Consider the following 26,381-nt stretch of genomic DNA (forward strand, 5'->3'; position numbering starts at 1 on the left):
CATTGAGGTTGGAAAACACCTCTAAGATCATCAAGTCCAACCATCCACCCAACCCCACCATGCCTGCTAAACCGTGTCCCCAGGTGCCACATCCACACGTTTTCTGAACCCCTCCAGGGATGGGGACTCCACCACTGCCCTGGGCAGCCTGGTCCAGTGCCTGACCATTCCTTCAGTAAAGAAATTCTTCCTCATCTCCAATCTAAAACTCCCCTGACACAACTTGAGGCCATTGCCTCTTGTCCTATCGCTAGCTAGTTGGGAGAAGAGACCAACCCCTGCCTCACTACACCCTCCTTTCAGGTAGTTGTAGAGAGCAATAATGTCCACTTGCGAGTGTCAGTGGGTCACAGCCACCCGCCCCGTGCGTGTCCTCTGCCTCCAGAGCAGCTGAAGCTGCAGGACTCTTCATGCAGGGCCATACATTAAAGACATATTGAGCATTTGCCACCCTGCAGGGCACAGATCTGCTGAGCACCCTGGAGACGGAGCCCAGAAGTCTCTAGCCACCACCCTTGCCCTGGCCTAAATTCCAGCTTAGTCTAAGGTTAGCTGGAGCAGGAGAAGGGGCAGGTGTCTGACACCAACCTCCAGCACCCCAGAGCCTTTCGGAATTGACCCCTCAGCTTAAGAGCTTATCCCTGATGTGTCTCGGAAATAGTGCCTATGAAAACCGAGGGGCCAGTCACGCCCCGTCCGCGACCCGCAGGAAGGGCTCTTTCCAAAGCCCCCACGCTACCAAAGGTGATGTCGAGAGAGAGGTCCCTGTCGTGTCCCACCTGACTGCTCACGGCAAGGCGTGCAGTTTCGACCCTCCTGCTCCCCGCGTGCTGCAAAAGGACCCCAGCGGGGCACTGCTGCCAGAAGCGGTCGTGCCTGGGGCTGGGGGGGTGCCCAGCAGCCCACAGGGCTGAGCAATAGGGTCTCAGAGCCCCCCTGGGCTGCGCAAGTGGGGGCCAGGAGCTGCATGGAACAAAGTGCACTTCCTGGACCTGCCGACAGCCTGGCTTTTTCGGTTAGCTGCTCCAACATGTTTAGCAGTCAGCCCAGACTTCCCACCTGAACTTCCCTTACACCTGGCCTCTAGTCACCAAGAAACACAGCTTCCCACATAGGATCACAGGATAATTTCAGTTCGCAGGGGACCCCTGAGGGTCATCTTGTCCAAGCTCCTACTCAAAGCAGGGTGAGCTATGAGGATCATGCTATCCGGGTCGGCATACTGGTGCAGCTCACATACCTGATGCTTCTTGTTCTCAGAGCTCATGGTAAGGGGTTTGTAAGTGATCTTGTAGGGCTTGTTTTGTTGATTAGCCTCTAGATGGAAAAATTCAGGCCCTTTCCAGTGCTCCCCCTCAATGACAGGCTGCACAGTCCAGGCTTCGTTGCTTGGGTTGGACAGGAGGATGGTCTGGCTGTGCTTCTCGCGCACATCACAGGTAAAAATCAGCGTCTGCAACAGAGGAGCACAGAGGCTGCTTGGTCCTACCCAGGCACCCTTCCCACTCTTGCGGACTGGGACTAGCTCCACGCCAGGCCCTGGAGCACAAGGCGCAGCTTTTCCTTGCCATACGCGAAATTTCCATTTGAACCATGGCTTTTGGAACAAATAGAGTTGTTCTTAGAGGAGGGAGAGGAACAAGTCTTTTGCACACCAGGTGAAGGGGGCTGCCACCTCCCAAGGAGGTAAGAAAGAAAATGGCAAGTCCTGGAAGGAAATCTCTCTTGTGCAAGGACGAGACCTGCAGCCACACAGCCCCTCCGTGGGCAGGCTGAAGAGTAGCTCCGGGCTCTGTCTCAGGAGCACGAGCCAACACCTTCCAGCTGCACCCTCCTGCAAAGCCTGTGAGGGCCCGGGGTCCTGCACGCTGCATCCCTGTGCCCCAGGAGCTAGATGCAGACGCCTTGCCCACTCCCAGTGCCGAACGCCCTGCCCTGCCCCGCCGGGGAGGAGGAGTGTGGCTGCGGGTGCCATACTGGGTGGCTCTGCAGGGAGGCTCTCGGAAGAGCCCTGCGGGAGAGATACGGTGCAAATGGTGGGGTAAGGGGGAAACCCATCCCGTATCCGCTCCGGTTACCTCTTTGGTCACGGGGGTCTCCATGCAGCACCCTGCCAGGGTAAGCCGGAGCGCCTCACTGCCCTGGATGAAGCACTGCAGGCCTTCATACTGGATAGCACGGCTCAGCTTAGAGGGGTGGAAGGTCACAACGAAGGAGATATCCATTCCTGGGGAGATGTAACCTTCCATAGGGCTGATGGAGAAATCTGGCTTGAAGCTCTCAATGTCCCACTTAAACCTTCCCATGGAAAGTACAAGGACAGAAAGGATGGATTAGCAACTGGGAGGCTGCAAACGCAGTGTGCTCTTCCTAATCCTCTTGTGGGCTGTTCCACAGGACCTCAGACACGATGCTGGGCCACCTGGCAATAAGGCTTCTGGCTGGGCAGGACTTGCCCATCCGTAAACAATCCTTTGGGTGTATCCCTTGCTAACGTCCAGGGCCTGACTGCACAGCTCTCTGGTGGGATGAAAAAGCAGAGGGGAACTATGTGGGCAAGCTACAACTCCATCCAACCCTCACCCGCGCTCCCAGCCCTTAGAGAGGACAGGGATTTGCATTACTTGACTCCTATGTCGCCCATGTTCTGCATGACGATGCGCTGGGATGTGTAGCTCTGCCGCATCACCGCTCCAAAGCTGAGGTGTTCTTGGTCCAAGATCACACAGATGCCCTGGCAGGAGCCCCGCACCATGAAGAGGGAGTGCACCAGGCCATTGCACTCCAACATCACTTCTTCAGTGAACGGCTGAATGCGGCGTTTTGGGGAGAAGGTCACCTCCACTTTACAGGTGTCTCCCTTGGGCTTCAGATTTAGTTCGTTGGTTGGGTTCAAGCAGAGAACCTGCCCAAAGAAATGAGTGGAGACTACTTCATCTGGCAACCGAACTGTGAATCCTCCATCGCTAGAGTCAGAGCAGAGTCTTCCAATTCCTGCTCTGCCCCCACCAACATTGCCCCAATCCCACTCACTCCCTCGTATGCATTCCTAGGTACCAAAGGCCTTCTCCTGTGACGTGTCCATCTGGCCACAGCAAGCTGAACTATGTCTTCTAAAGTAATTTCATGCCAGCTCCAAGCCGTAACTCTTAAAGATTAATTTATCTCCCTTGCCTTTCCAGATGTAAAATACACGGCCACATCCTAATGCATGTGTCTAAAACGGGTTAGAGGAATTGTACCTTCTTCTCACTTCTGGCTACGAGGGGAGTCCTGACACCTCGCTCAGACGAGGCATTCGCACTGTCAGTGTCTGCTGGCAGAGGAGTCCCCGCAGGGAGGACAGGACAGCATCCAGGCAGCCAGGACAGCACACAATTGTCATGAGCTACTCGCTCCTGCCCAGAGCAGCTGATAGCTACCTGCAGGCACACCAAACCGCTCTCCAATGAACCAAGGGGCCTTACCCCAGCTTCTTGCAGCTCTGGCACAGTGGACATGAGACTGAGCTTAAAAGTGAGAGGGGCAGCACTGTTGTTTGCTATGATGACAATCTTCTTCACCGTTTGTCCGATGGAGAGGGCTCCCAGCTTCACCACCTTTCCTTGTGGTTCCACAACATCAACCTGAGACAGGAGGGATTAGTAAAAAGTGAAAGAAAAGAACAACACATGGTGCTGGGGAAGAGATGAGGAAAACAAGAGAGAAAGCCACACTGGCTGCCTCCCACCTGGGTTTTAGGATCTGGATTTCATCTCACCTTCACTTCCATGCCCCGTCCTCGGACCTCAACAGTCTGCTGGCAGAGTCCGTTGATTTCAAAAGGGATGAGCTCACGGTAAGATGCAGCCTCTCGGGGATAGAAGGTGATGGGCACCTCCACTGTCCCTCCTGGGGCTAGGACGTGGCCTGGGAAGTCCACCTCCAGGTGCACGGTGCTGGCGAACAAGCAGTTCAAACTGGCAGAAAGCACAGCGAAGAGGTGCAGAGGCGTCACCAGGCTGTGAGTGCTCAGATGACAATGTCGGGGCTACCTGAAGCTCCCCTGGCTCCTCTCCCTGCATCCGCAGGATTTCACCCACCGGGGTCAGGAGGGCACGGAGCAGGCACGTGCTAAGCAAGTGCCGAAGGAGCATGTGGAGAAGGCCTACCTCACATCTTTGTCTGCCTTGTTTGTGATGATGAGGGTCTGCCGGGCAGGTGGCATGCCAGCGCGGTAGATGAAGCAGGCTCCAAAGTTGAGTCTGGTGGTAGAGAAGTGGACCATGGGCACTACCACAGTGGCCAGGAACACGCAGGTAAACGTGGGACCCTTGCTGATCTGGTGGGGTGAAAGACAGCATTAGCCAGCTGAAGAGATGCAAATTACAACCGCAAACTCCCGAGGCAGCTGAGGAAGAGGATGGGGTACAGCTGGCTGCAGCGACAATAAGGAAAAGCAAGCACCAAAGCACCCCAGCATGGAAATAAAAGGTGGAAGCCTTGGTCTGAGAGGGAGAGGGCTTTTGGAAAGTCACAGCCCTGCTCTGCACAGCCGTCTGTAGAGCAGTGCAGCCACACGCTGGCAGGACCCTTCTGAGCTGTGGGACCCAACTCCGCAGAGACCTGGCAAGGAGAGACAGCACGCACAGCTGGGACTCCCCCAAACTAGGGGCAGAGAAGGCCTGGGGGCTATGTCCTGCCACAAAAGTGCTTCCCAAAGCAGTTCTGGATAAGCAATTATTAAAATATTCCATTCAGAAGCTTTCAGGCTCTTTATTTTGTCAGCAGGAGCCTCTTTGCCTCATTCAGGCTCTTCAGTGATGGAGCTCACCCCTAGCCCTGGGCTCCCGCTGCCAAGCTGCTGGGTAGGGAAGGCAAATGCCCCATATTAAACGCTGGTGCCTCACCTGCAGTGTCAGCTCTATGTCCTTTAAAGAGCACATCTTCTGCGGGTGAAAAGCCAGCTGGGTCTCTGCTTTCCCCTCCGCCCGCACGGTGCCCGCCCGAGGGGTGATGGTGAGGACCTGCTTAGAGGCTGCGGGGCCGCTCAGGTCACATGAGAAGGTGACACTGAACTTGCTGTTATTGAGGATGCTGAAGATGCGCTTGACATTGTCGTTTAGCTGTACCTGCAGGGAGAAGGTGACGAGGACTATGGGTTGGAGTACACGCCAAGTGTCAACCGGCCCAGCAAGTGCTCCTTCTTAGTGTGCTCCTGCATCTTTCACATTCAGCTAATGACCTGTGTGAAAGATCAATCTACCTCGCCTTCTAGAGACCCATAAATGAAGAAAAACATTCTCTGTTGTTCAAATGTACCTGCAAAGCTCCCCGTTAAAGCCCAATCTTGCAGGGCTTCATGGGGCAAATTATTTACAGAACCGCTCACCTCCTTGAAATCAATGACGTTGATCTTCTGTGTGCTGAGCTCCATGACACGGCCATCGCTGTCCTCACACCTGACACACACGTTTGTGCTGTAGCCAGTGGCCTTGATATTCAAGGAGAGGGGTTGGGTCTTCCTCTTGACATCGCACTTGAGGTTGAAGACCAGCTCTCCTTCTAGCATTGGTGTGAAGGCCACCGTAACCGGAAACCTGGGAAAAGTGGCCCTTTTTGCTCCATTCGTTGCCTCTTTGCTTTCTTGGCCCCACAATGCTGGCTCTGTGGAGAGCAGCTGTGCAATGGCTGTGGCAAGACCCCAGCCTGGGAGAACCCAGGAGCAGCACTCTGCCCTGACGAGGCCTTCCACCATGGAGCAAGCCCTAGTGAGAGCTGTTTCGGGTACGGCAATCCCATGCCATGAAAGGCAAAGCAGCAAACCCTGAGCCAGCGCTGACCTTACTGCCCTGCCCATGTGCTACAGGACAGTGCTGGGTCTGCCTCAAACGCAGAGGAGGGCGCTCACAGGGACCCCCAATCTCTCCAATCTATACAACGAGGGAAATACTCTCTTTGCAAAGAGGAATCACAGAATCACAGTATGGTAGAGGTTGGAAGGGACCTCTGTGGGTCACCCAGTCCAACCCCCTGCCGAAGCAGGGTCACCCAGAGCAGGCTGCACAGGACCGTGTCCAGACGGATCTTGAATATCTCCAGAGAAGGAGACTCCACAGCCTCCCTGGGCAGCCTGGGCCAGGGCTCCGTCACCCTCAGAGGGAAGAAGTTCTTCCTCCTGTTCAGGCGGAACTTCCTCTGCTTCAGTTTGTGCCCGCTGCCCCTTGTCCTGTCGCTGGGCACCACTGAAAAGAATCTGGCCCCGTCCTCCTGACACCCACCCTGCAGATATTTATAGGCATTTATAAGTTCTCCTCTCAGCCCTCTCTTCTCCAGGCTGAACGAGCCCAGCTCCCTCAGCCTTTCCTCATAGGAGAGATACCCCAGTCCCCTCATCATCCTCGTAGCCCTCCACTGGACTCTCTCCAGTAGCTCCTCATCTTTCTTGAACTGGGGAGCCCAGAATTGGACACAGTACTCCAGATGAGGCCTCACCAGGGCAGTGTAGAGGGGAAGGAGAACCTCCCTCGACCTGCTGCCCACACTCCTCTTAATGCCCCCCAGGATCCCACTGGCCTTCTTGGCAACCAGGGCACACTGCTGGCTCATGGTCTGCTTGTCATCCACCAGCAAACCCAGGTCCCTCTCCGCAGAGCTGCTCTCCAGAATCATCCGGCTCCCACGACAGCAGTACGACACGGGTGCCACCAAACTGCCTCTTTGTAAGTTTTGTGGGCAATTTCTGGGTATGTGAGCAGACACAACCAAAGTATAGAGATTTACGGAATTACCACTTCTCAGGTGAGCCACAGTAACTGATGCAGGATGCTCTCTTCTCTTGCACCCTGTGGCAAGCCAAAATTCAGCATCTTTTAAGCCCCAGCAAAGCTGCCTGGAGGTAACACTTTCTCCTTACGCCCAGGCAGGCTATGAGTGGGCGCAAGGACACCCATGGTGGATGAGCAGAGAAGCTGGGGACCTGTTACACTGCTTGAACTCACGATCGTGTCTGATCGTAAGTCATGGCTGCAGCTCACAAGAAAAGAGCACCCATTTTCTGACGGGTGACCCTGCAAAACACAGCTAGTTGTGGCAGCCTATTGCTGGCCCCCAAGAGGAGCTTAAACGCTGCCCGCAGCGCTGCTTGGGTGCTTATTGCTCTCGGTGGGCTCTGTCACCAAAAGAACACAGCGAGGAGAGCAGACCTTGCACACTGGAACCACGACACAGCCACTTTATGGAGAAACCCGCAGTTTCGTGGTGTCCCCATTGGGAAGGAACAAAACCAGGCAGATGTATGGTGCTGCTGAGAGTCACCTGGTGACTACGGGGGGGGAAGCCTCGGAGGCAATGTGGCAGTGCAACGTTTGGCACACAGGAGAGGGAATCTGGCCTGTGAGCCCTCTCACCTTGAAAGAGGAGTGATGGAGCCTTCCAGGGGCTCTATTTTCATGGAGGCGTTGCATCCCTCTGAGAAGAGAGAGCTTTCTCTGAAAGCAAAGCTGAAGGCTTCCTTCTCACTGTTGATCATATAGATAGTCTGGTGTACCTCATGCCCTGGGGAGAGGACAAAGCAGCCGCTGAGAGCCTTTCGTTACTCTGGCCACTGGACCGCCACTGCCCACCACGCTTCTGCCTGCCAGCTGAGCCCAGCAGGCAATCTGCAGCGAGGAGCACTGCCTGCAGCGTGGCACGCTCAGGATGCCAATGTAGAAAGGTACTTCTGACTCCCTGGGCTCCCCTGCATTGCCCCCAAATGCCCTCTTAGAAACAGCCTCAAACCACGTGCCACGTCCCCGACACATGCCTTCCTCCCTTCTCCTTCCTCCCCCTCATGCCCTATTCCCAGCTTTCTCGTGGGAGCCAGCTGGAATAATGGGACTGCCGGACACCTAGAGCGGTCCACATCTGAGTGCGTGAGGTATGCCCACGGTGCTCACCGATTAACAGCAAGTGGAAGTTCAGGTAGGACCTGTCCAGAGTCACTAGTGGCTCGGTGGTGCTGCCCACCAACAGGAACGGCACTGAAACGCTCTGCTCCGGGATTGTAAAGACCCAGAAGGATTCTGTGATGTCCAAGTGCTGGGGGATGAATTCAAACTTCATCTGCGGGAGAAAGAGGCAAATGAAGGGGAGCTGCTGCCCTTGGCAGGGTAAGGGGAGTGGGAGTGCAGTCTGTACCACCAAGAAGCCCCAGAAACCTCCACCTTACATTGCTGTGAGCTCAGAGGTAAGGCCGCTGGGCCACTTACAGCCCAAAAGCAGGGTAGATGTGGGGTACAGGGTGAGAACGCCTTCCTCTGCCAGTTCCTTTACACTGCAGTCAAAGGTTTCGTCATGGTCTTGGCAAGCTCACAGCGAGGTGGGACACCCAGTAAGTGTAGACATAGCCAGTGTTAAACTGTCATACGTGTGTACTGGATCTGCCTTCTTAATTATCTGCACTCACCTCTGCTTTCTTCCCTGGCTGGATCTGACCTCTCTCTGTGAGGCAGAAGAAAGCCACTTGTTCTGGTGGGGCTTCAGGGTCTTGGCAAGTCCACTGGAAGGAATATGCGGAATCGGTTGGGTTCATAACCATGAATGTCCTGGGCACAAAAAGCAAAAATGACCACTAAGGCAGCGTCAGGGTGTTAACAACACCGTCCTGCAGCAGACATCAGGCACTGCCAGTCCTGGGCTCCATGTGGAAGGAGTTACTTGGAGTTACTTCGTACAGGGGAACAACGCTGGGAGCACAAACATTTCACCTGCTTTCTAGGGGCCCTGTCTCAGGTGGCTAAAGGTTAACAGCTAGCAACAAAGAAATTAGCAAAGAAATTAGCCAAACTCTTGCATGTTAAAATGGTAAGATCAAGTGATAATGGTAAAATCAGGTCCATTACGAGTCCTTTGGTAGATGGTACTCTCTGTTGTGGTTGCAGCCTTCACTGACCCTGTCTGACTAATATCTCAAAGAAGCAAGAATGTCCCAAGGGTGCTCTTCAATGGGACAAAGGTCGTACTGGTCACATTGCACAGGCCGAGGATACGTGGTCCTCCCAGACTGACCCATACCTTATTGAAGACAAGGACAAAGAGAACAAAAAATTGGCCGGTTGGTCTTCAGTGACTCTAGACCCAAACCAGATCGGTGGCCAAGTGTCAGCAGATCCCAGACAAGATACAGATGCACCTTGGGGCTTTCAGGAGTAGCTGGAGAGGTCTCTGGTTAAGAGGGGTGACCAGCAGACCCATGAACAGGAGAAGCCATGCCCACACCTACCTGCTGTTCCTGCCACACACTCCAATGGCTGCAAACTCAATCACTCTTGTGTTGAGATCAAACGTTGTCCCCTTTGGTCCCTGCAACTCTGGGTTGCGCCTTTGTGCAGTGATGTAGTCAGAGTCTTCCAGTTCAAAATGGCAGTTTGGCATCAAGCTTCTCCCTTCCACCACCACCTCCGGGCCCTTCTGATTTGGCTTCAGGTTAGGAATACTAGGAAGTAAAGGACTGGTATTAGCCAGACTAACATTTTCAGCCAGCCAACTGCTTGTCTATCTCCTTGTACAGCACAGTGACGCATCCTCTCTTCATGCAGGCACTGACCAGCAAATCAAACAGAATCGCGCTCCCCACGATGGAGACAGCAGAGGTGAAACGGCAGAAACACCAACATTTGGGTGTCTAGAGGTCAACCACAGCACACAGGTTTCTATGTAGATAAGGAGGCTGTACTTGTCCATTAAGAAAGTATAGCTAGGGACTGGCTGGCTCCTTAACAGCTTTTCTCGATCTCTCATTCTACATTTTGCAGCCCTTCAGGAGCTTCATATTTCATACAATGTTGTTTCCCAGTGTCTCCCTACCTCTTCTGCCAAAGCTGGATGATTATCTTTCTTTGCTCCTGTACGTTCGTTGTTTCTTCTGCTGCCTCTCTGGGGCTGGCTGTCCCCAGGTCCCCACTCCCACCCACCCCAACCAGAGACAATACCACGATTATCCATCAGTAGCATGAGCTGAGAAGTGCCTGGACATTTCCTACCTGCAAAGCATACGGCCCTCAAAGTCCCCCAAGTAGACCGGAGAGAACTTCATCTGGAAGAGCTGCTCCTGCCCAGCAGAGATGGTGCCGCTGCGGGGCTCGACAGAGAATGCTGGGGTGGCACTGACGGTGTTCAGAGATGAGCTTAGGGAGGAAGAGACCTGCTCCAGAGCGCGGCCCACCTGGCTCAAACAACGGCTGGGTTGGAGCTTCGCAGAGGCACCAAAAGCGGAGGAGAGGACATCCCCTGTGGTAAGGAAGAGGTTAGCAGGACTTCTTTAAAGAAGGAAATCCTCTGCTCCCAGCACCTCTGCCTCCTGCGGCAGGTGGACAGAAAGGAGCTGGGATGCGCTTGGAGCACCCCTGGCCAAGTGCTTTCAGCAGCACTCCTCCTGATGAGGAACAGGGAGAGCGGTCAGGTTGCATGTTGCTTCCGAGTTACCGCTTGATAATCGTAATCCCAGAAAGTCCCGGGGACAGGCATGAAAGAGAGGACAGGAGGGAGAACTGAGCATGGGGGATAGCAAATACAGTGAAAAGGCCCAGCGGAGACCCAAGAACTGCTCAAGTCAAACCACACCATGGAACATCACTGTACAAGATGCTCAGATGATGGTCCGGAAGGCTACGTCCGTTAGCAAATTAAGCAGGCCCAGGACTGAAGCCAGACACTTCACTCCGTGCTCTTCAGCCCCCTCATCTCCATGACTGGGTAGCTTAGATGCACACTTCTCCTGCAGAACTGTTTCTGTCCAGCGTTCCTTCCCAAACCACACCCAGGTATTAACAGCAGAGGTGACTGCGACAACATCTGGGACAACTCCTGGGCACTGCTTCACACTCCAGTGCAGCCAGCCTCAGCACTTGGCACTCAGCACAGTGTGAAGTTCGCACTCCTGTGTTGCCTACAGAACTGCATTCTGCTTGTGCACGGTGGAAAGCAGGCTTTGGAGAACAGCGCTGCTCTATCCTTCACACCCTCTCCTCCCTTCCTCTTTGTCAGGCTTTCATAACCGACGACCAGACAGCTAATGGCACAGCAGACCAGCTTCAGCATGAGGGTGCCCTGTGCCGGGGAAGAGCCAACACCAGGACCCGCACAGCAGGGAGCTAAGCTCATTCGGAGCATCAAGGAGTTCAGCTGAGGTCTCTTGTCTTGACCATCAGGCAAGCTGCCCATGCTAGGAAATGCAAGGGTTGACAGCTCTCCTCATGCCTGTTCCTGACAAGACCTCCTGGACACACAGCCCCGCTTCCCCGCAGAACCACGCTGCTCCCAAGGAGACCGCGCACTCTGACACAACCGCACTACTGCAGGTTAACAAGCCACGGCCCCACCGCCGGGCTCCACCGGCTGCCGCCAGCAGGGTCTCTGCCTGCAGCGAACACCCCGCTGCACGAGGCAGGAGGGTTAATTTTAGACAGCGACTTTGGACCTGCCCTGGACTGGGGAATTGCACGGACGGTGACTGCAGCTCAGGTAACTCGTTGTTACAGCACCAATTTTCTGTCTCAGACACTTTCCAAAAAGATGCCCTGATGTGCCCCCCTCCCAGTCCTGACCCACCATGGGGCTCTCCTGAGCCAGGCTCAGCTCCTGCACAGAGCACATGTGTCAGAGCAAGTGTAGGAGGGTCTGAAAGGCAGCGAGGGGACAAGGAGAAAGCCTCCAGCTGCAACTGGGAAGATGCTGATGAAAGTGGAGGACTGGACAGGGATGAAACAGCAATTCCTGTTTTGGGGGAAGTGGCATGGTCTTCTCCCCGAGCCCTCAGCTACTGACTGAAACACCCCAAGCACCCCCAGCTGCCTGCCACCCAGAGCCAGCACCTTACCATCCAGACTGGGCGTGAGCAACTCCCCGCTGCGGCTCGCCGCCCTTTCATCCTTCACAGCCGCCATCCAGGCGAATTCCAGGGCCACGTTCCCTGTATTGGATAGCTGGAAACTGAAAAGCAAGAAAGGGAAATAAAAAGAAAATGTCCAATAAATACAAAGTGAGTAGAGAAGTAACACTGTACAGTGGGCTCCTGGTACCCCTTTCTTTATGCTGAGTAGCATCTTCCTCCACAGGCAACTCCGCCACGTCTAGATTGCTGCCCTGGGCAGCAACGATTTCAACGTTTGGAAGTTAAAGAGGAAAGGGCAGCCATGGTGTCCAGGAGACTTAATTCAAGGGTCTTATTCTGGTCTTGGTTTGCCATTATTTTGCCTGCAAACTCGCCCTCGAGCAGATGAGGACAGGCAACATGAAATGAAAGCAAAACCGTGGCTGTTCTCAGCTAAAAGGCATGACAGAAATGAACCTCTCCTGGCATGACTTGGCAGGACGGCAGCCACCGTCTCCAGCTTGGCTTTGTGTGCAGATATGTGGGCCCCAGCACCCCGCCAGGACTTGGAAAAGAGGAAACAATTAATGATTTGCTTAAAGGGATGACAAGCCAGTGAGACAGAAGGTAAAGCCTTTGAAGGGACTCGTGTCCAGATGTGGGAGATCTCCAGGCCCCCAGGATGTGTGTAAGCTGGAACCTCAGACCCAGCGGGCAGCAGCATCCCCCTCCAAGGCTGATCAGCCTGTTGGAGATTAGAGGAGGTTTATTAAGTGGCTGAGCAATGAGCGTGTCAGTGTAACCTCTGCTGGCACAGCACCACAAGGAGCAGGAAAAGCAGAGGCCACCTCAGAGCTCAGCACAGCTCTGGGGAAGCAGACACTGGGTCAGCCCTGGGCAAGGCAGCTCCCACTCGCAGGTCCCAGCCTGGCCTCCAGCACTCACGTGAACATCCTCGTCTGGAAGAGCAAGGTCTCCTTGAACTGAATCACGTCCGTATCCAGCTTGAAGTCAGCATAGTCAACAACAGCACTAAGGCGAAGCTCTACCTCACGGCTGCTCTTCTCCAGGACAGTGTGAGCTGGTGCTGGGTCGGTCCCAATCACCTCCAAACAGGAGAGGGAAGAATCACTCAGCAGAGCCCATAAAGTCAAACTGAGCAGGGAGCCTTTCGACCTCCAAAATCAGCCACGTACAGGGGCTAGGAAGGACCATTCCCATTTAATTCCCTGGAAAGATGACTAAACTTGGCCCTTCCACTATAGTATTTGTTTCTACCTACTGATCAAAGCAATCACCACCACCACTGTGAATACACCCGTGGGGACTATGACCAAGTACCAGTCCCCATGTTTCAACCCTGTAGGGTGTCTGACCCTTTTCCTGGCCCCTTATAAACCCAGCAGGCCTCCACATTAGGAGATGTTCCCCTGCTGGAGCTCTGTAGATTGAGAACCCCAAGAATGAACAAACCTAGAAAGCACCTTTTCCTTCTTGTCTTACGAGAAAGGGCTTTCCAGATGTCATGTGTGGGGCAACAACCATGCTGGAGAGGGCTGGGGACGGGCATTTTGGGATGGGAATGAACTCGCTAGGAAAGTCTCCAGCTGCTGATGCTCTGATGGGGAAGAAGTTTGGTTTACGGCCCTTACAATCACCCAGAAACTAGGGAAGAACCATCACCCAAGGTAAGTGTGTTTGGCAATTGTAATAGTAAAAGCAAGAGTTTCTGGAGACAATCTTTCTTCTGACTCCTGCCCAACTGCCATACAGATAGACAGATGGTAGAGACACCACAACCAAAATCTCTGTATCAGTGCAGACAGAGCTCAGAGCTCACCCACGATGCGCTGGTGGGCTGGCCAGCATACGCAGAAGAGCGCTAGTGTTGCTCTCCAAAACAAGAGACAGAGTGCAGTGGATTTAACTCCTTGTTCGTGAAAAGGCACTGAATCAGATGAAGAGATTTTAACACCATCAAATGTGCTATCGTAAAATACGACCTCCTGTTCAACCCGGGCTGCAACAGGTCAGCTTTTGGCAGAGATCGATAGTTTGCATCTGGCTAAACTTCTCTTGTCAAAACGATTTCCCCATCTCGTGTGAGCGTACCAGCTCACCGTGCACCTACCTCTCCCCTAAAACGCACTGCTGGTTAACGTCACGGATGGATTAAACAGCAGGAGGAAGCAGGAGCTGCTGAACCAGCAGGTCTGCTGCCATCGGCAATTCTTTTTGTGTAAGCTCGGTTAGCTTTTGCTATTGCGCTTCTTACCTTCTTCTTCACAGGCCACACGGCTGCGGCTGCTGGGCCCCTCGTGGCATCCTCCACCCACTTGACGGTGCACAGGCAGTCGTCCCAGTCGGTAACCTCCTCCGGCGGCAGCTGGAAGGCGATCCCAGCCACCCTGCACTTCACAGGGTGCATTTTGAAGGTGACCGGGACATCCGATTTCAAGGTCACTGTGATGTGCTTAGCACAGCCAGCATGGAGATGTCCCACCTAGGGAGAACCAGAGAGCCAAGACCAAACTGGAATCACTGACAAAGGCAGGACTGACAACATAGGGATTGATGTGGTGAGCAGCTGTGCCAGGAATCTGCATCTTGCTGCGTATTCATCTGAGTTTTAATAGAGGAAAGGACAAACAAAGCAAGCTCCCATACCATGGAGCCTTTTCTGTGGGGTTGACAGTCCTGCCCCAGCAAAGCCAGGGATTGCATCTCCTACATGGCACCCAAACGGGCTCTCACCGGTACGTGGTGACTCCCTGCCAGCTCCTGGGAACACGCCAGGCAGGGCTCAAGCAGTGGGGAAAGGCAGAGCTGTCCCAGCTCACCTGGGGGGAGAAGTGAAACGGGGGGGCTGCCAGCCACTCAAAGCGCATCGCCTCTGCCCTGCTGCGGTTGGTGATGGTGAAGGTCACGGCGTAGGGCATCCCGATGTGACAGTCCCCAAACTGGATGTGGTCCACTCTGGCAGCTGTTAAGAATGAGTGCAAGAGATCTCAGCGTGCGGTAAGGTCCATCTGCCCCCCTCACACGCACAGACAAGCATATGCCCGACTCAACTCTCCCTTGCTCCAAGCCTTCCTTCCCTCTGGGAGATGCAGCTCCCAGTCCCACCGCTTTCAGGGAAATGCCCTGACGTGTCCCTAAACGCGTGGCTGTGTCTGTGCAGAGACAAGCAGTACAGCACGCACTGCCTCCGCGCACTCGGCAGGCACACTCACAGACCACTGGCTCCGGTGGGTGACGGCACAGGCCTGGTCATACAGAGGACAAATTATCACACATGGTCTTCATCTCCCATCATGTACCAGCGGCTGGTAGACCTCCTGCTAGAGATACTCAGCCGAACGCTGGTATCTCTGACCCTTCTCTGCTAGCCTGCAAGCTTCTCCCTTGACAGAGAATCTTCCCTTGTGCTCTCAAGTGTGGCTGCTCTGTAAGCTCCAAAAGGCAGCAGGATCTGTCCGCTAAGGCTGGACCACACCTGCACCAGCACAAGGTGAGTAGAAATGCGTATTTCCCTATTCCTCGCTCCATCTTGACAGCCTGTCTTACCCTCAATCACATCTTCCTCCAGATTTCCCTCAGTGTTTTCTTCCTTGCTGTCTGCTGCTAGTCCGTGGATGTTATCTAGCGTGAAGTCATCCTCGTAGCCTTCACCCACCAGCTGAATGTTGGTCTCTTCATACAGGTTGTCCACCACTGACAGGCGGATCTTCCCTTCCACACGTTTGGCCAGGGTGGGTTTGAAAAGCACGTCGAACTCTGCTAATTCCCCGTGGTGCAGGACCAGGGAAGCAGTGTGTGGCTTCTTCTCTGCACAGCAATGGAAATCAGAGACAACAGAGCCGTACAGAGGAAATATTTCCACGGGGTGTAAGAGGAATAAGAGGTTGAATCCCAGCTGCCTCTAAGTACAGGTTGTCCCACCAGTGGTTTCAGACTCTCCTCCTACCTTCACAAGACTACACCACCACCCTGCATATCACTGCTTAAGTGTCTTAACCTCAACACCTAGTTCTCACTCGAACTGCATCCACCCAGCTCCTGCTGTACGTAAAGCTGAGTCAAAGAGCGGTTTTGGCTTTTGTTGGCTGGCTGTGGGCTCAAGGGCTGCCTCTGTTCAGCCTGCTAACTTCCCACATGCAGCCAAGACCTCAGACGGTCCACTGAAGTGGTGATAGATCCCTGCAACCCAACCCACCACGCCCAAAAGAACGGGAAAACTTTCTGTGACTTGCTAGAAAGAAATCCGTCAGAGTCCACATGAAAAACTAGGGGTACCGAGAGCCCCAGGGAATAAATTGTGTCTAACACCTGGCTGCTGCTTGGCCAAGCCAAGAGCAAGGCACACATTGCCCCTGTGTGCATGACCACACTTCATGGTTAACGAATTTACCTTCTCCAGGAGAGTCCTCCCATGTTCCTGCAGCTTGGTAGATGCAGTGTGTGGTGGGCCGGGCTTTCAAGCAGAAAACTCCCCCTTCATCCAACACGTCTATCGCCAACTGAGAAAAGGAATACAGAGCATGACCGTGCCGGTGTGGGTACAGGAGGGCACTCAGATGGACACCATCCTGCTGCTGGGCCAGCGCGGGGAACCCGGAACACTGCCCCATTTCAAACACGGCTCTTGGCACAAAGTTTAAGTAAAATCAGGCAGAGAAAAAGAAAAAAGTGTTCAGAGGTATTGGGATATAATTAAAACATAACCAAACAGGACAGAAAGTATTAAAGTAACAAGCAGAAGGTAATTAAACTACAACTGAGTTCAATTATCATGTAGTAAAACGAGATCAAACACAATCTAATGTAACTAGGACATCACACACGCCCCTGAGAGCTGAAATATGAGAAGAAGGGCAGGGGGAAGAACAGCCCACCAACTTTGTTGTGTTGTGTTTAACTGAAAAGGATAGACTGGTCAGAAAACCCCATTTCCAAGAGAAACAACCTTTCTGGAAAGCAAAAGTCAGTCATTTGCTTAAAAAGAATTTGAGACCTGTTTCAAGGTCTACCAGGTTTTCTGGGACCTTTCCTCCATGGGATGAGCACTTGTTCCCAGACCAGAACATTCCCCACACAGGTCCTCACCTGGGCAGGTATGGTGCCACTGTTACGAAGGACCAGAGGCAGCTTTTCCGAATCGCCCAGCAACAGCCTCTTGAAGAGCAGCAGAGGGTTCCCTCTCTTATTGCGAAGGACCGGGCGCAGGACCGTCACCCGAGGCAGATTCCCATCTCCGCTGATCTCGAAGGTCAGGCTTTGCGCTTTCATCGCCGCAGGGCTGCAGGAGAGGCAGAGGAGAAATCGTTACGGCTGGCACGAACCCATTTCCCGCTTGGCAAGCAACGAAGCGAGGGCTGCCCGCTGTGTCTTCCCTGGCTGGTGCTCCTGTAACCCCACCACCCAGCTCCTCACCCCTCTCCTCCCAGACAGACCAGGGCCATTCACAAGAGGAATCTGCTCCCAAAAGCCAGAGCCTTCCAGAATAACAGTTAAAAATCATTTCACTTAATTAAAGCATGTAGTACAGCAGGTCAGTAATGAGACATGGCAAATTCACTGGCTGCAGTGATACAAGACATATGCGAAAAGCACAAGCGTGAAAAAGGTATATTAGCAAGAAGGGAAAAGTAAATAAATCACACCATCAGTACAGATTATTTCCAAGGACACTAAACCAGGAATTTCTTATTAGGGCAGAAAGCTGACTTAGTCTTGTCCCAGTTAAGCAGCTCAAGAGTTGGGGAAGAGCAGGTCAGAGCCCTGCTGCAAACAGGTCCCAGGACAGAGGAACTGGGCTCCTCTTCTGTAAGGGGTCCAGTTGTTCCTCAATATAAAATACTTTAACATAAAGTACTTTAACATACCCCAGGTAATCACTTAGGATCATCTAATTTTAACATGAACAAGGAGGAAACGATGCATGCTGACTTGCTGGCACAGAAACTGTCTCATCTAATCCTCTGTCCTTGGAAAGCCCCAGGTGAGCTGTTGCACATCATTTTTTTCTGCCTCAGTAAATTCCAGTTGGCTACCCAATAGTACACCGTCCTCACCATTACTCCTACAGGCTAAACTACCACTATCAATTTTTCTGCTCTGCTATGTCTAGTAGTTACTTCTTCCTTAATTATCTAATGCTACGTACTCTGCTTAAGGCTACTAAAAGAGTTAGGGTGAACAAAGGGTCTATATCCTCTCAGAGGAGAAGCATCTATCAGAAAGTTCCCCCCTACAAGATTTCCCAAGGTGAGTTACCTTGCTTGGACATCAAGGGAAGCCTCAAAAGTGCACTGGTAGTTCTGCATCTTCTGCGGAGTGAAGGTCACTGTAGCAAAGGCGTGACAGCAGCTGGGCACACACATCTGAACAGGATCCACCTCAAAAACGTCACTAACATGGCTGTTAAACTTGGAAGAACCCACAGAGCGGTATTAGGAGAAAACACCCTTCAACGTGATGCAGTCTTACTCCTATGTGCGTCGTGGGGAACAGCTCCAGACAGCACCTTCCTTCCTGCTTCCCTCAACAGGCTCCTTCCATCTCAGAGGGTGACTCCAAACTGGCACTGACGTTGCACAAGGAGCTGCCATAAAGCTTGCTTTGAGCACCGGGCAGCCACCCAACATACGTGGAGGTGGGGACCACATGGAAAACCTTGCAAATAATATAGAATTAGCCTTCAAAGAGAAGGAAAAGACCAGGGAGCTTGAAGAAATGGTCTGCTTTGAGCCCTGGCATGTCAGTCCCATAGAAAAGCCCCTCCACGTGCACTTCCAAGAGATGTTCAGAAGGGTTTAGGTCTCCCACCAAAGACCCAGAGGGGTGAGCCAAAACCTTGCTTGAAACACGCTGAATTCAACCCAACTGTCACCCCAGCATCGCTGCTCTCCCCTGAAGTTTGACCTGCACTGACCTGGACTAGTCTGGGCAAGAGGAAGCAACGAGTCTGGAGAACAAGACAAGCTACCGCAAAGTCTTTGAAGAGCAACGCTCACCGTGGCCTCTTGTTCTTACCTTACCAGGGATGGGTTTGATGGAGAGGACCACATCACAGGGGACTTTGTTCACATTGCGGATCTTGAAGCGAGCTGTGGCCCGGTGCCCAACCAGAACATTGGTGAAGATAAACTTCTTCTCATCTGAGATGAACACGCCCTTGTCTTGCACAGTCTGTAGGATGTGGCAGAGGTTGATGTTGCTGCAGATTCGATGTTCCTCAAAGATTGACTCGATGTCGTCCACCACAAACGCTGCGAACAGACAAGAGGAAGGGCTGAGGATGGAGAAGCCTTCCTACTGAGTTCATCTGGACTCCATTGGCCTCTCAGAAGGCTCAATAAGCTCCATCTGCCCAGGTCACTGCTAAACCCAACCCAGGTGGGGGAGCTGGCTGTGAGGATGGAGCTCAGTCGCCCTCAGCCTTAAAGGGAATCGCATTCCTTTCACTCCTCCATGCCTCCCTCCCAGCCTCTCCCCATTGGTAGCCTTGAAAAGGACTGGAACCTCTGAGGATTTTAAGATGCGACATTAGGGTCCAGATGTCTGTCTCTCCCAGCGGTAAGTCTGGGTGCTGAACAGCAGCAGGTCTGGCCAAGGGAACCTGTGGACGGGGCGTACCTGGGAGGCAGGACTCAGCAAACAGGGTGTAGGGGATGCCAAGGGGATTGTCGCTGGGATCTCTGTTGCTGATATCGATGGACAGGTGCTCCTTGCACGTCCCCAACGGCTCTGCGCAGCAATCCACTGTGATCATCTGCTGGCCCCCAGGAGGGATGGAACCAAAGCCAGGGTACACCGTGAACATGCCTGAAGTGAAGCGAGCCTGCAGAAAGAGTCCCAGGAGAGGCTGATGTCTAACAGCTTTATCTTGAGCATCCCCAGTGAGGGATGACTCTATGGCCCAAAGGCAGCCCCAGCATGAGATGAACAAGCCAGGAGGAGCTGCAGGCCTGCCCTGAGTGGCATAGAGAACGGAGTTTGGGTACAAAAGGTGAAGGTGGTAGCTGGGATCCTTCAGCCTCCAGGGGTAAAATAGGAGAGCAGAGAAAACTGCGAGAAATGATGGGAGAGAAGAGAAGGGACTGAGGAGAAGAAAAAAGCAAGGTCATTTGGTGTCTATGGACTGGGAGTTCTAACAGCGACGTTCTGCATCTGTGGTATTCACAGATCTGTTTGGGCTAGCAGCTACCAAACGTAGGACCTGCTCCCCTCTCTTGACCCCAACCAGAAACATAGAATCATAGGTTGGAAAAAACCTCTAAGATCATCGAGTCCAACCATCCACCCAATACCACCATTCCTACTAAACCATATGCTGAAGTGCCACATCTACTCATTTTTTAAACCCTTCCAGGGATGTGGACTCAGCCACCTCCCTGGGCAGCCTGTGCCCACGCCTGACCACTCTTGCAGTAAAGAAATTTTTCCTAATATCTAATCTAAACCTCCCCTGACGCAACTTGAGGCCATTTCCTCTTGTGCTAAAGCATAAAGCAAGAGCATGGGACTAAGCAACTCCCGCCTCTGCTCGTGGCTGGGAGACGATGGACCTCCATCATGCAGACCATGTCCCATCCCAGGGCAATAAGCCCCCAGCCCGGGCACGGCAGCGTCCTCGCACACCACCCGCAGCAGCACATTTCGGGGAGCAGCAGCCACCCACCTGCATGAAGGGGTTCACGTCCTTTTGCAGCGAGGGCTTGCTTTGCTTGACTGAGGGTGTCCTTCTGCTGAAGCTTTCGCTCTCGTGAGAGTGAGTGGATTTCGTCTGATGTGCACTAAGAGGAGAAAGCAGAAGACATCCATCACACTGAGCTCTCCCTGCCTTTCTCCGCGGCCAGGGCTGGCCTTCCTCCCCGTGGAAGCAAGCCTTCCTGCTCCCGATGGCGCCTGGACAGCTGCCTGCAGCACCTATTGCTGTTGCTTATGGACAGATCAGCTACATCACCAGCTTTGTCCCACACACGGGGACACCGAGGCATTTTTCTGCTCCCCACTCACAAGCCAGTGATGCACACGGACAAGAACCCAGGTGTCCTGGCTGTCCATCACACACCAGCCATGCTGGTGCCTACTCAGGCAGGAAGGGGGGGTGAAGGTCTTCTCTCACCTTTTCCTTGGCAATACGGTTGCATCCTGGTCTGCTCGGTAGATGAGGAATTTAAAGTCAAGGACTCCTTTGTTTTCTAGCGTGAAAGTGCAGGTTTTCCTGGTGCCGTTCACCATGGCACCAAAGTTGATAAGCGAGGCAGGGTAAATGCTGTACTTGCTGAACACAGATTTTGCTGACACCCTCACCGGGATGACGGCAATGGTCTCGCCTCCTTCACAAATGCTGGGCTCAATCACCTGCAACCGGAGGAGGAGCTGGTAAATTCAGCAGAGAGGCCAGCCTCTATCTCTGTCCCCTGGCCCCCATCCCGGGTCCCTGTCAGCTCACCCCTCAAACACCTCCTCCGGCACCAGATTCACAGCTCCACTTAGGGAGCACCACAAATGGTTTCTGAAAAAATTTGTTATATACATGTGAGAGTGGATTCCCCAGCTAAAGACCTCCTTCCAGAAGACACAAGTCCTGCTCACACCAAGACACGGTGTGCTAACACCACCTGGTCCAGGCAGCTCACCTGGCACTGCAAGATGGGTTTGTCCTCAATATCCATTTCCATCTTGGGGTGGAAGAGCAGCTGGACCTGCACAGTGCGCTCGGAGACAGGCAGCACACCCTTCTGCGGCTGCAGAGTGAAGTGGGATGCCAAGTCGCGGATGTTGGTATCTGCGGTTTCCAGCTTGAAACTGGGGAGAAAGTGAAGGGACAAAGACCTCTGCCGTTAGAAGTACAGATGTCATCAGCACAGCCAGGACTTTGCATGGGACCATAAAAAAAAAAACAAGAGTCCAGCTCTGTTTGGGGAATCCCAGATGTTGACACAGAGTGCAGACCAACACAAGTGTCGCAAGCTAACCTCGACACCGAATCTTTTCATTCCCTCCTTTGAAGGAGTCTCATAAAAGGAAATTAGCTGACCCTCAAAGGAAGACAATGAATCTCAGCAGCCAGTGGCTCAGATTTCAGGGTCTCTCCTGGTTCCTGCTGAGCTGTGAAGAACCGCTGGTGTGTGGCTGGATTCTCTACTAAAATACTTGAGACTAGAGAGCCCGGGGTTTGTACTTACCTGAACCACGAGGTAGCCAGGTTCTAGCCATGGACACAAGAAGAATGCAGGCCTGGGCAGATGGTGGCGCCGTGCATTCACAGACCAGGCAGCAGGACCCACCTGTATGCAATCTCGTACTTCCCCTTGTTCTTCAGAGTCAGCACTTGCTTCGCATCATCCAGGACCTTAAGGATTCCGAAATCCACTCTGCCATCTGCACCTGCAGAAAACCCGCAAAGCAAGGTAAGAAATGGTGAATATCTGTGAGCTGCTGCAGACTACATCAAGTGACAAGATACATATTTGGAGTTCTCAGGTGGCACAAAACCCTCCTCAGGAAGCTTCCATCCTTGGAAGTTTTCTCTAGCTACTTTGCTACCCCTTCTCTTCTTACTTGGAGTATATCTACAGGGTTCAGCAGCTAAGGAGCTCAGTTTCCATCTCCTTGCTTCCAAGCACAGATCCAACAACTTTTTGTGCCGTGCCGAACCTTCAGGTGTTGCCAGCTCCTTGTTCACGTCACTGTGGTTTCAAAGCCCCCAAATCGATCGGTACATGAAGTCTCACACTTCGAAGTTCAGAGGTGAGAGACTCAAGGCTAGCTGGGTCCTGACAGCGCTTTACCCCACGCAGCTTGTAAGACGCATGCTTTCCGTGTCCGTGTCACGCTTACATGCTATCTCACCCCATCCCAAGTGCTTTGGTTGCCCATCTGCGAAGGCAAAGCAATGCACCTGGGCAACTCTGTTCTGGGGACATCCACTGACCTTTCAAAATGCTGATGTTGAGAGCAACGTCATAGGCCTCCGCAAGGACTTGGATATTTTCGATCTGAACAATCCCCAGGACATTTTCCGCGTCTGAAACCTGAGGCAGCAAGAAACAAACACTGCTTAGATCATTCTCCTAAATTCCTTTGGTAGACAACATACGAGTCATTGTCTCTGCTGGCTGCTTCCACTGTGGCCTCCCCTGCTTGACAAGCATCTGCGGACGCTGAGGCTTTCTGAACCTGTTCACCTCGCGGGCTGACCCAGCGGGGTTCTGCTGCAGCACAAAACCCTGCCAGCCCAACTCTGCACTCCTATGGCAGGGAACGCTGCTGCTAAAGCACCCTGGGAGGCACAGCCATGTAAAAACAGCCCCAAGAAGCGTGAGGTGTCCCAGAGCAGGTGGCATTGACAACCAACTCTCTCCTCTTCAGTCACCCAACATCCTCACTGGAATGCAGCCTCTAAATCATGCAGAACAAAAATTACAGGGTGAGAGTTTATTGCTCTATGTTAAGAGCCCCAGATGGACTCCAGGATGGGTGCAGGGAGCACACCGATGTCTGGACAACCGAACGAGTGTTCTACCACGCAGAGCAATGAGGTGGACGCTGCCTCGTAACCCAGGCTGCAGAGGGAGCGCCTGGTTACCTGGGGGGACGTGGACGCTCAGGGATGCACCGCGTGTTCTGGGGAACCCAGTCTGAGGCAGCAGAAGTCAGGGTCGCGGCACCCTTGTGTCCTTTGGTTACATCTCTTCCTGACTCCATAGCATACCCACCCCACAAGAGCACCCTAGTAGTCACCTGGTTTCCAACACACCATCCTTCAGCGAGAGTCCCTTGCTGCTCAGGGCCTGGCCCCCCAGCAACGCAGGAAGAAAGGAGTCTCGTGAAGGCTCACCCTTTCACCCCCTTGGCAGGGTGCCCTCCAAGCACGGTGTCCATCCCTAAGAGCGCAGGGCTGATCCCTCTGCCCGGCTCTGCCAGGGAGGGCACAATGTCTCTCACCTCCAGTCGGATTGTCTTCTTAATGCTGAGAGCCTTAGTGGCCTTGAAATACAGATACACGCCAAACTCCGCACGGGGACCAACGATGCCCTCCCGCAACGACACGGAGAAGTCCTCACCGAGGTTTTCCAGCCCACTAAGCCGCCAGGCCACGGGCAGCGGGGTGCGGTTTCGCAGGACCAGGGTCTTGCTGTCTCTCCTGTAGAGAAAGGCAGACACTCAGCGCCAGCTGCTTGATGCTCACGCTAGCCTTGCAACCAAATGCAGCTTGGAGCAGCCCTATCCATGCACCTGCAACCACCCTTCAATGTTTTCTCTGCGTCACAAGTCTCAGAAGTGAGGTCCTGGGGGAGAGCTGGGTGCTAAAAGCATATCCAACAGAAGGCAGATGAGGAGCAGCAACTAGGCTGCTCTCTGAACCAGCAGATAGGCTACAAATGCATCAGGATGCATTTCTGGGGGGCTACAGAGCTCGTGGCTGTCACGGGACATCCAAGCCAGCAAGGAACAGTGGGCAAGAGACTGGGAACTACTGGGAGAAAGAGGGATGGTAGCCCAGTCTCCAGTCCGAGCAGCCACACAGCCAGAGAAGCTGGAGAGGAGCTCGCTGACAGCTCTCGTCCCCAGTCGAGCGGCCGTGGGGTGACTGACCTGTGCAGAAGCAGCTTGTCGAAATGCAGCTGCTTGGGGCTGACCCCCAGCTCCACCTGCACCCCCTGGCAGCACAGGCGGAAGACCACCGGCTCCGGGTTCTCCTTAACGCAGCAGATGAGGTTGTCTTCTACGAGGCCAGCTGAAGTGGGGTACGCCCAGATGCTCAGCTCCTAGCCCGGTCCCCGCAAAGAGAAATGCAGAAGAGCCTTGAGAAAGCAGGAGAAATGGCTCCTGGGAGCTTCTGCTGGTGCCTGCACTACCTGCCCGTCTCCTACCTGCTTCTCGTTGGGCTTCAGCCTCATGCTAGGAGGGTCTAAAAGGAACGTCTCTGCTTTGAGATCGTGCTCAAAGAAGAACTGCACCTCTGCTTCCAGGGGGGTGACGTTGAGGATGGTTATCTTCTCGCAGTTGCTGGGATGGTCCAGCGCCTTATACCTGTCCACAAAAGGGGAAAAGGCTGCAGAGGACAGCCCAGGACGACTGTCTTCATCACACATGGCGGAAAGCACCGTGTCCCAGGCACGGGAGGCTGCACCGAAAGACCACAGTCGAACAAGCAGGCTAAGAAAAAGGATCACTGAGGGGCACCTTGCGTGGTAGGTGTGTTTGTCCTTGCTTTACTTTGATGTCTGCCCCTGCACCTGGTGCCTCCATCCCAGAGGCATGACGAGGCACAGGCCGCTTATATAGTGTTTTACAAAATAGAAATTCAAAGGTGCCTGGCAAAATGAAAGTACGCCAGGCACGTGGCTTCTTCCCCCTTCTTTGTTGGGTTTTCTTCTCTGCAGGGTATAAAGAAATGCTTTTGAAAAGAGGTTTTAAAAATAGTTTAACTTCTCTTTTCCAAAAAAGCCAGGAGACTGCCTTGTATTTCACGGGTTAGCTCAACGTCTCAGGAAGGAAACATAAAGGATGAATTCCCCAAAGGAACACCAAATTTAGCACATGTCCCTTCTTTCAGGTATGGAACAGATTTTGGTGTTAAAGGGTTAAAAAAGCAAACAGCAACCCAAGACCATTCATCAGCCCAGCTAAGGATCCTCTTTCAGTTTTTAAATTGTTTTGATTTAATTTCCTCAAGTTGTCAAAATACCACTAGCTCTCCAGAGCTCCCATGAAGACAAGAACTTCATTTTTAATGTTAAAAAAAAAAAAAAGAGCAACGTTAAAAATAGAAATACATCAGCAGCTACAATGACAACTTTTTTAGGCAGGCTTTATCGAGCAGTCAGGATCAGGGAAATGTAATTCCCATTTTTATTCCTCCGCAGATTCCCCCCTGCCCCACTGGTAGGTCAGATCATAAAGTCTTACTAATATTACAGATTAATGAGTGGTTTAGAAAACCACCAGCAGAATAATTGTTCATTCAGTCTACCTGCAGAGCTCAAAGCACTTGAAAAAAAGCACCATAAAGTTCTCTTCACGGGTGGTGAAGCTGAGATGTGGAGGGGGGACACAAGTTGGCCCAAGTCACCTTCAGCACATGGCTCTGGCCACCAAGGCACCCACAGGGTTCTCCCCAGCTCCTGCAAGACTCTGATTGTTACCTGCCCAAGTTCACACATCCGTGGCCCTTCAGCCCCGTGCATCTCCCAGGTCTCTGCCTGGGCCTCCCCTGAATTGGGCCACTAGGGCAGGATGTCTCCAAGCATGTCCATGAAAACACAAGGCCCTGGAGATCCCACCCCAGCATCTCACTCCGAGCAGGCAGCACATCAGGCTGCTCACTCTGGGCGGGGAGCACGTACCAGTCTCTTGACTTCCCGCACAGCAGCGGTCCAAAGTGGAATACGCCCGTGTCCATGACATACTGCTTGAAGATGATGTCATCATCTGCCTTGCTCTTCCTCCGGTGAGGAAACACCAACCTGGGGAGAGAAAATAAAGAGCGAGGAACTGTGAGCTGCTCAATGTAGAAAACCTGGTCAGAAAG

At 53.1% G+C, this 26,381-nt stretch overlaps 1 protein-coding gene across 2 annotated transcripts in view; it reads right to left on the reverse strand.

The window, feature by feature from the left end:
- LOC104328627 (hydrocephalus-inducing protein homolog) overlaps positions 1-26,381 on the reverse strand; it is a 155,061-nt gene that overhangs the window by 3,530 nt on the left and 125,150 nt on the right. For both annotated transcript variants that reach the window (XM_075434192.1, XM_075434194.1), the window contains 32 exons: positions 26,197-26,316; positions 24,721-24,880; positions 24,443-24,615; positions 23,792-23,990; positions 22,779-22,878; positions 22,132-22,231; positions 21,481-21,649; positions 20,964-21,202; positions 20,517-20,631; positions 19,472-19,676; positions 18,869-19,104; positions 18,110-18,261; positions 16,940-17,132; positions 16,245-16,353; positions 15,401-15,661; positions 14,674-14,816; positions 14,109-14,336; positions 12,779-12,939; positions 11,840-11,952; positions 10,005-10,251; positions 9,245-9,457; positions 8,429-8,567; positions 7,920-8,085; positions 7,389-7,536; positions 5,372-5,579; positions 4,890-5,111; positions 4,152-4,321; positions 3,761-3,959; positions 3,468-3,626; positions 2,625-2,905; positions 2,079-2,298; positions 1,241-1,453 (listed from right to left, as the gene is read on the reverse strand). In XM_075434192.1, the coding sequence (XP_075290307.1) occupies positions 1,241-1,453; positions 2,079-2,298; positions 2,625-2,905; positions 3,468-3,626; positions 3,761-3,959; positions 4,152-4,321; positions 4,890-5,111; positions 5,372-5,579; positions 7,389-7,536; positions 7,920-8,085; positions 8,429-8,567; positions 9,245-9,457; positions 10,005-10,251; positions 11,840-11,952; positions 12,779-12,939; positions 14,109-14,336; positions 14,674-14,816; positions 15,401-15,661; positions 16,245-16,353; positions 16,940-17,132; positions 18,110-18,261; positions 18,869-19,104; positions 19,472-19,676; positions 20,517-20,631; positions 20,964-21,202; positions 21,481-21,649; positions 22,132-22,231; positions 22,779-22,878; positions 23,792-23,990; positions 24,443-24,615; positions 24,721-24,880; positions 26,197-26,316 (5,761 nt within the window). The remainder of the gene's footprint in view (positions 1-1,240; positions 1,454-2,078; positions 2,299-2,624; positions 2,906-3,467; positions 3,627-3,760; positions 3,960-4,151; positions 4,322-4,889; positions 5,112-5,371; positions 5,580-7,388; positions 7,537-7,919; positions 8,086-8,428; positions 8,568-9,244; positions 9,458-10,004; positions 10,252-11,839; positions 11,953-12,778; positions 12,940-14,108; positions 14,337-14,673; positions 14,817-15,400; positions 15,662-16,244; positions 16,354-16,939; positions 17,133-18,109; positions 18,262-18,868; positions 19,105-19,471; positions 19,677-20,516; positions 20,632-20,963; positions 21,203-21,480; positions 21,650-22,131; positions 22,232-22,778; positions 22,879-23,791; positions 23,991-24,442; positions 24,616-24,720; positions 24,881-26,196; positions 26,317-26,381) is intronic.

The sequence above is a fragment of the Opisthocomus hoazin genome, chromosome 12 (genome assembly GCF_030867145.1).
Source record: "Opisthocomus hoazin isolate bOpiHoa1 chromosome 12, bOpiHoa1.hap1, whole genome shotgun sequence".
Classification (NCBI taxonomy): Eukaryota; Metazoa; Chordata; class Aves; order Opisthocomiformes; family Opisthocomidae; genus Opisthocomus; species Opisthocomus hoazin.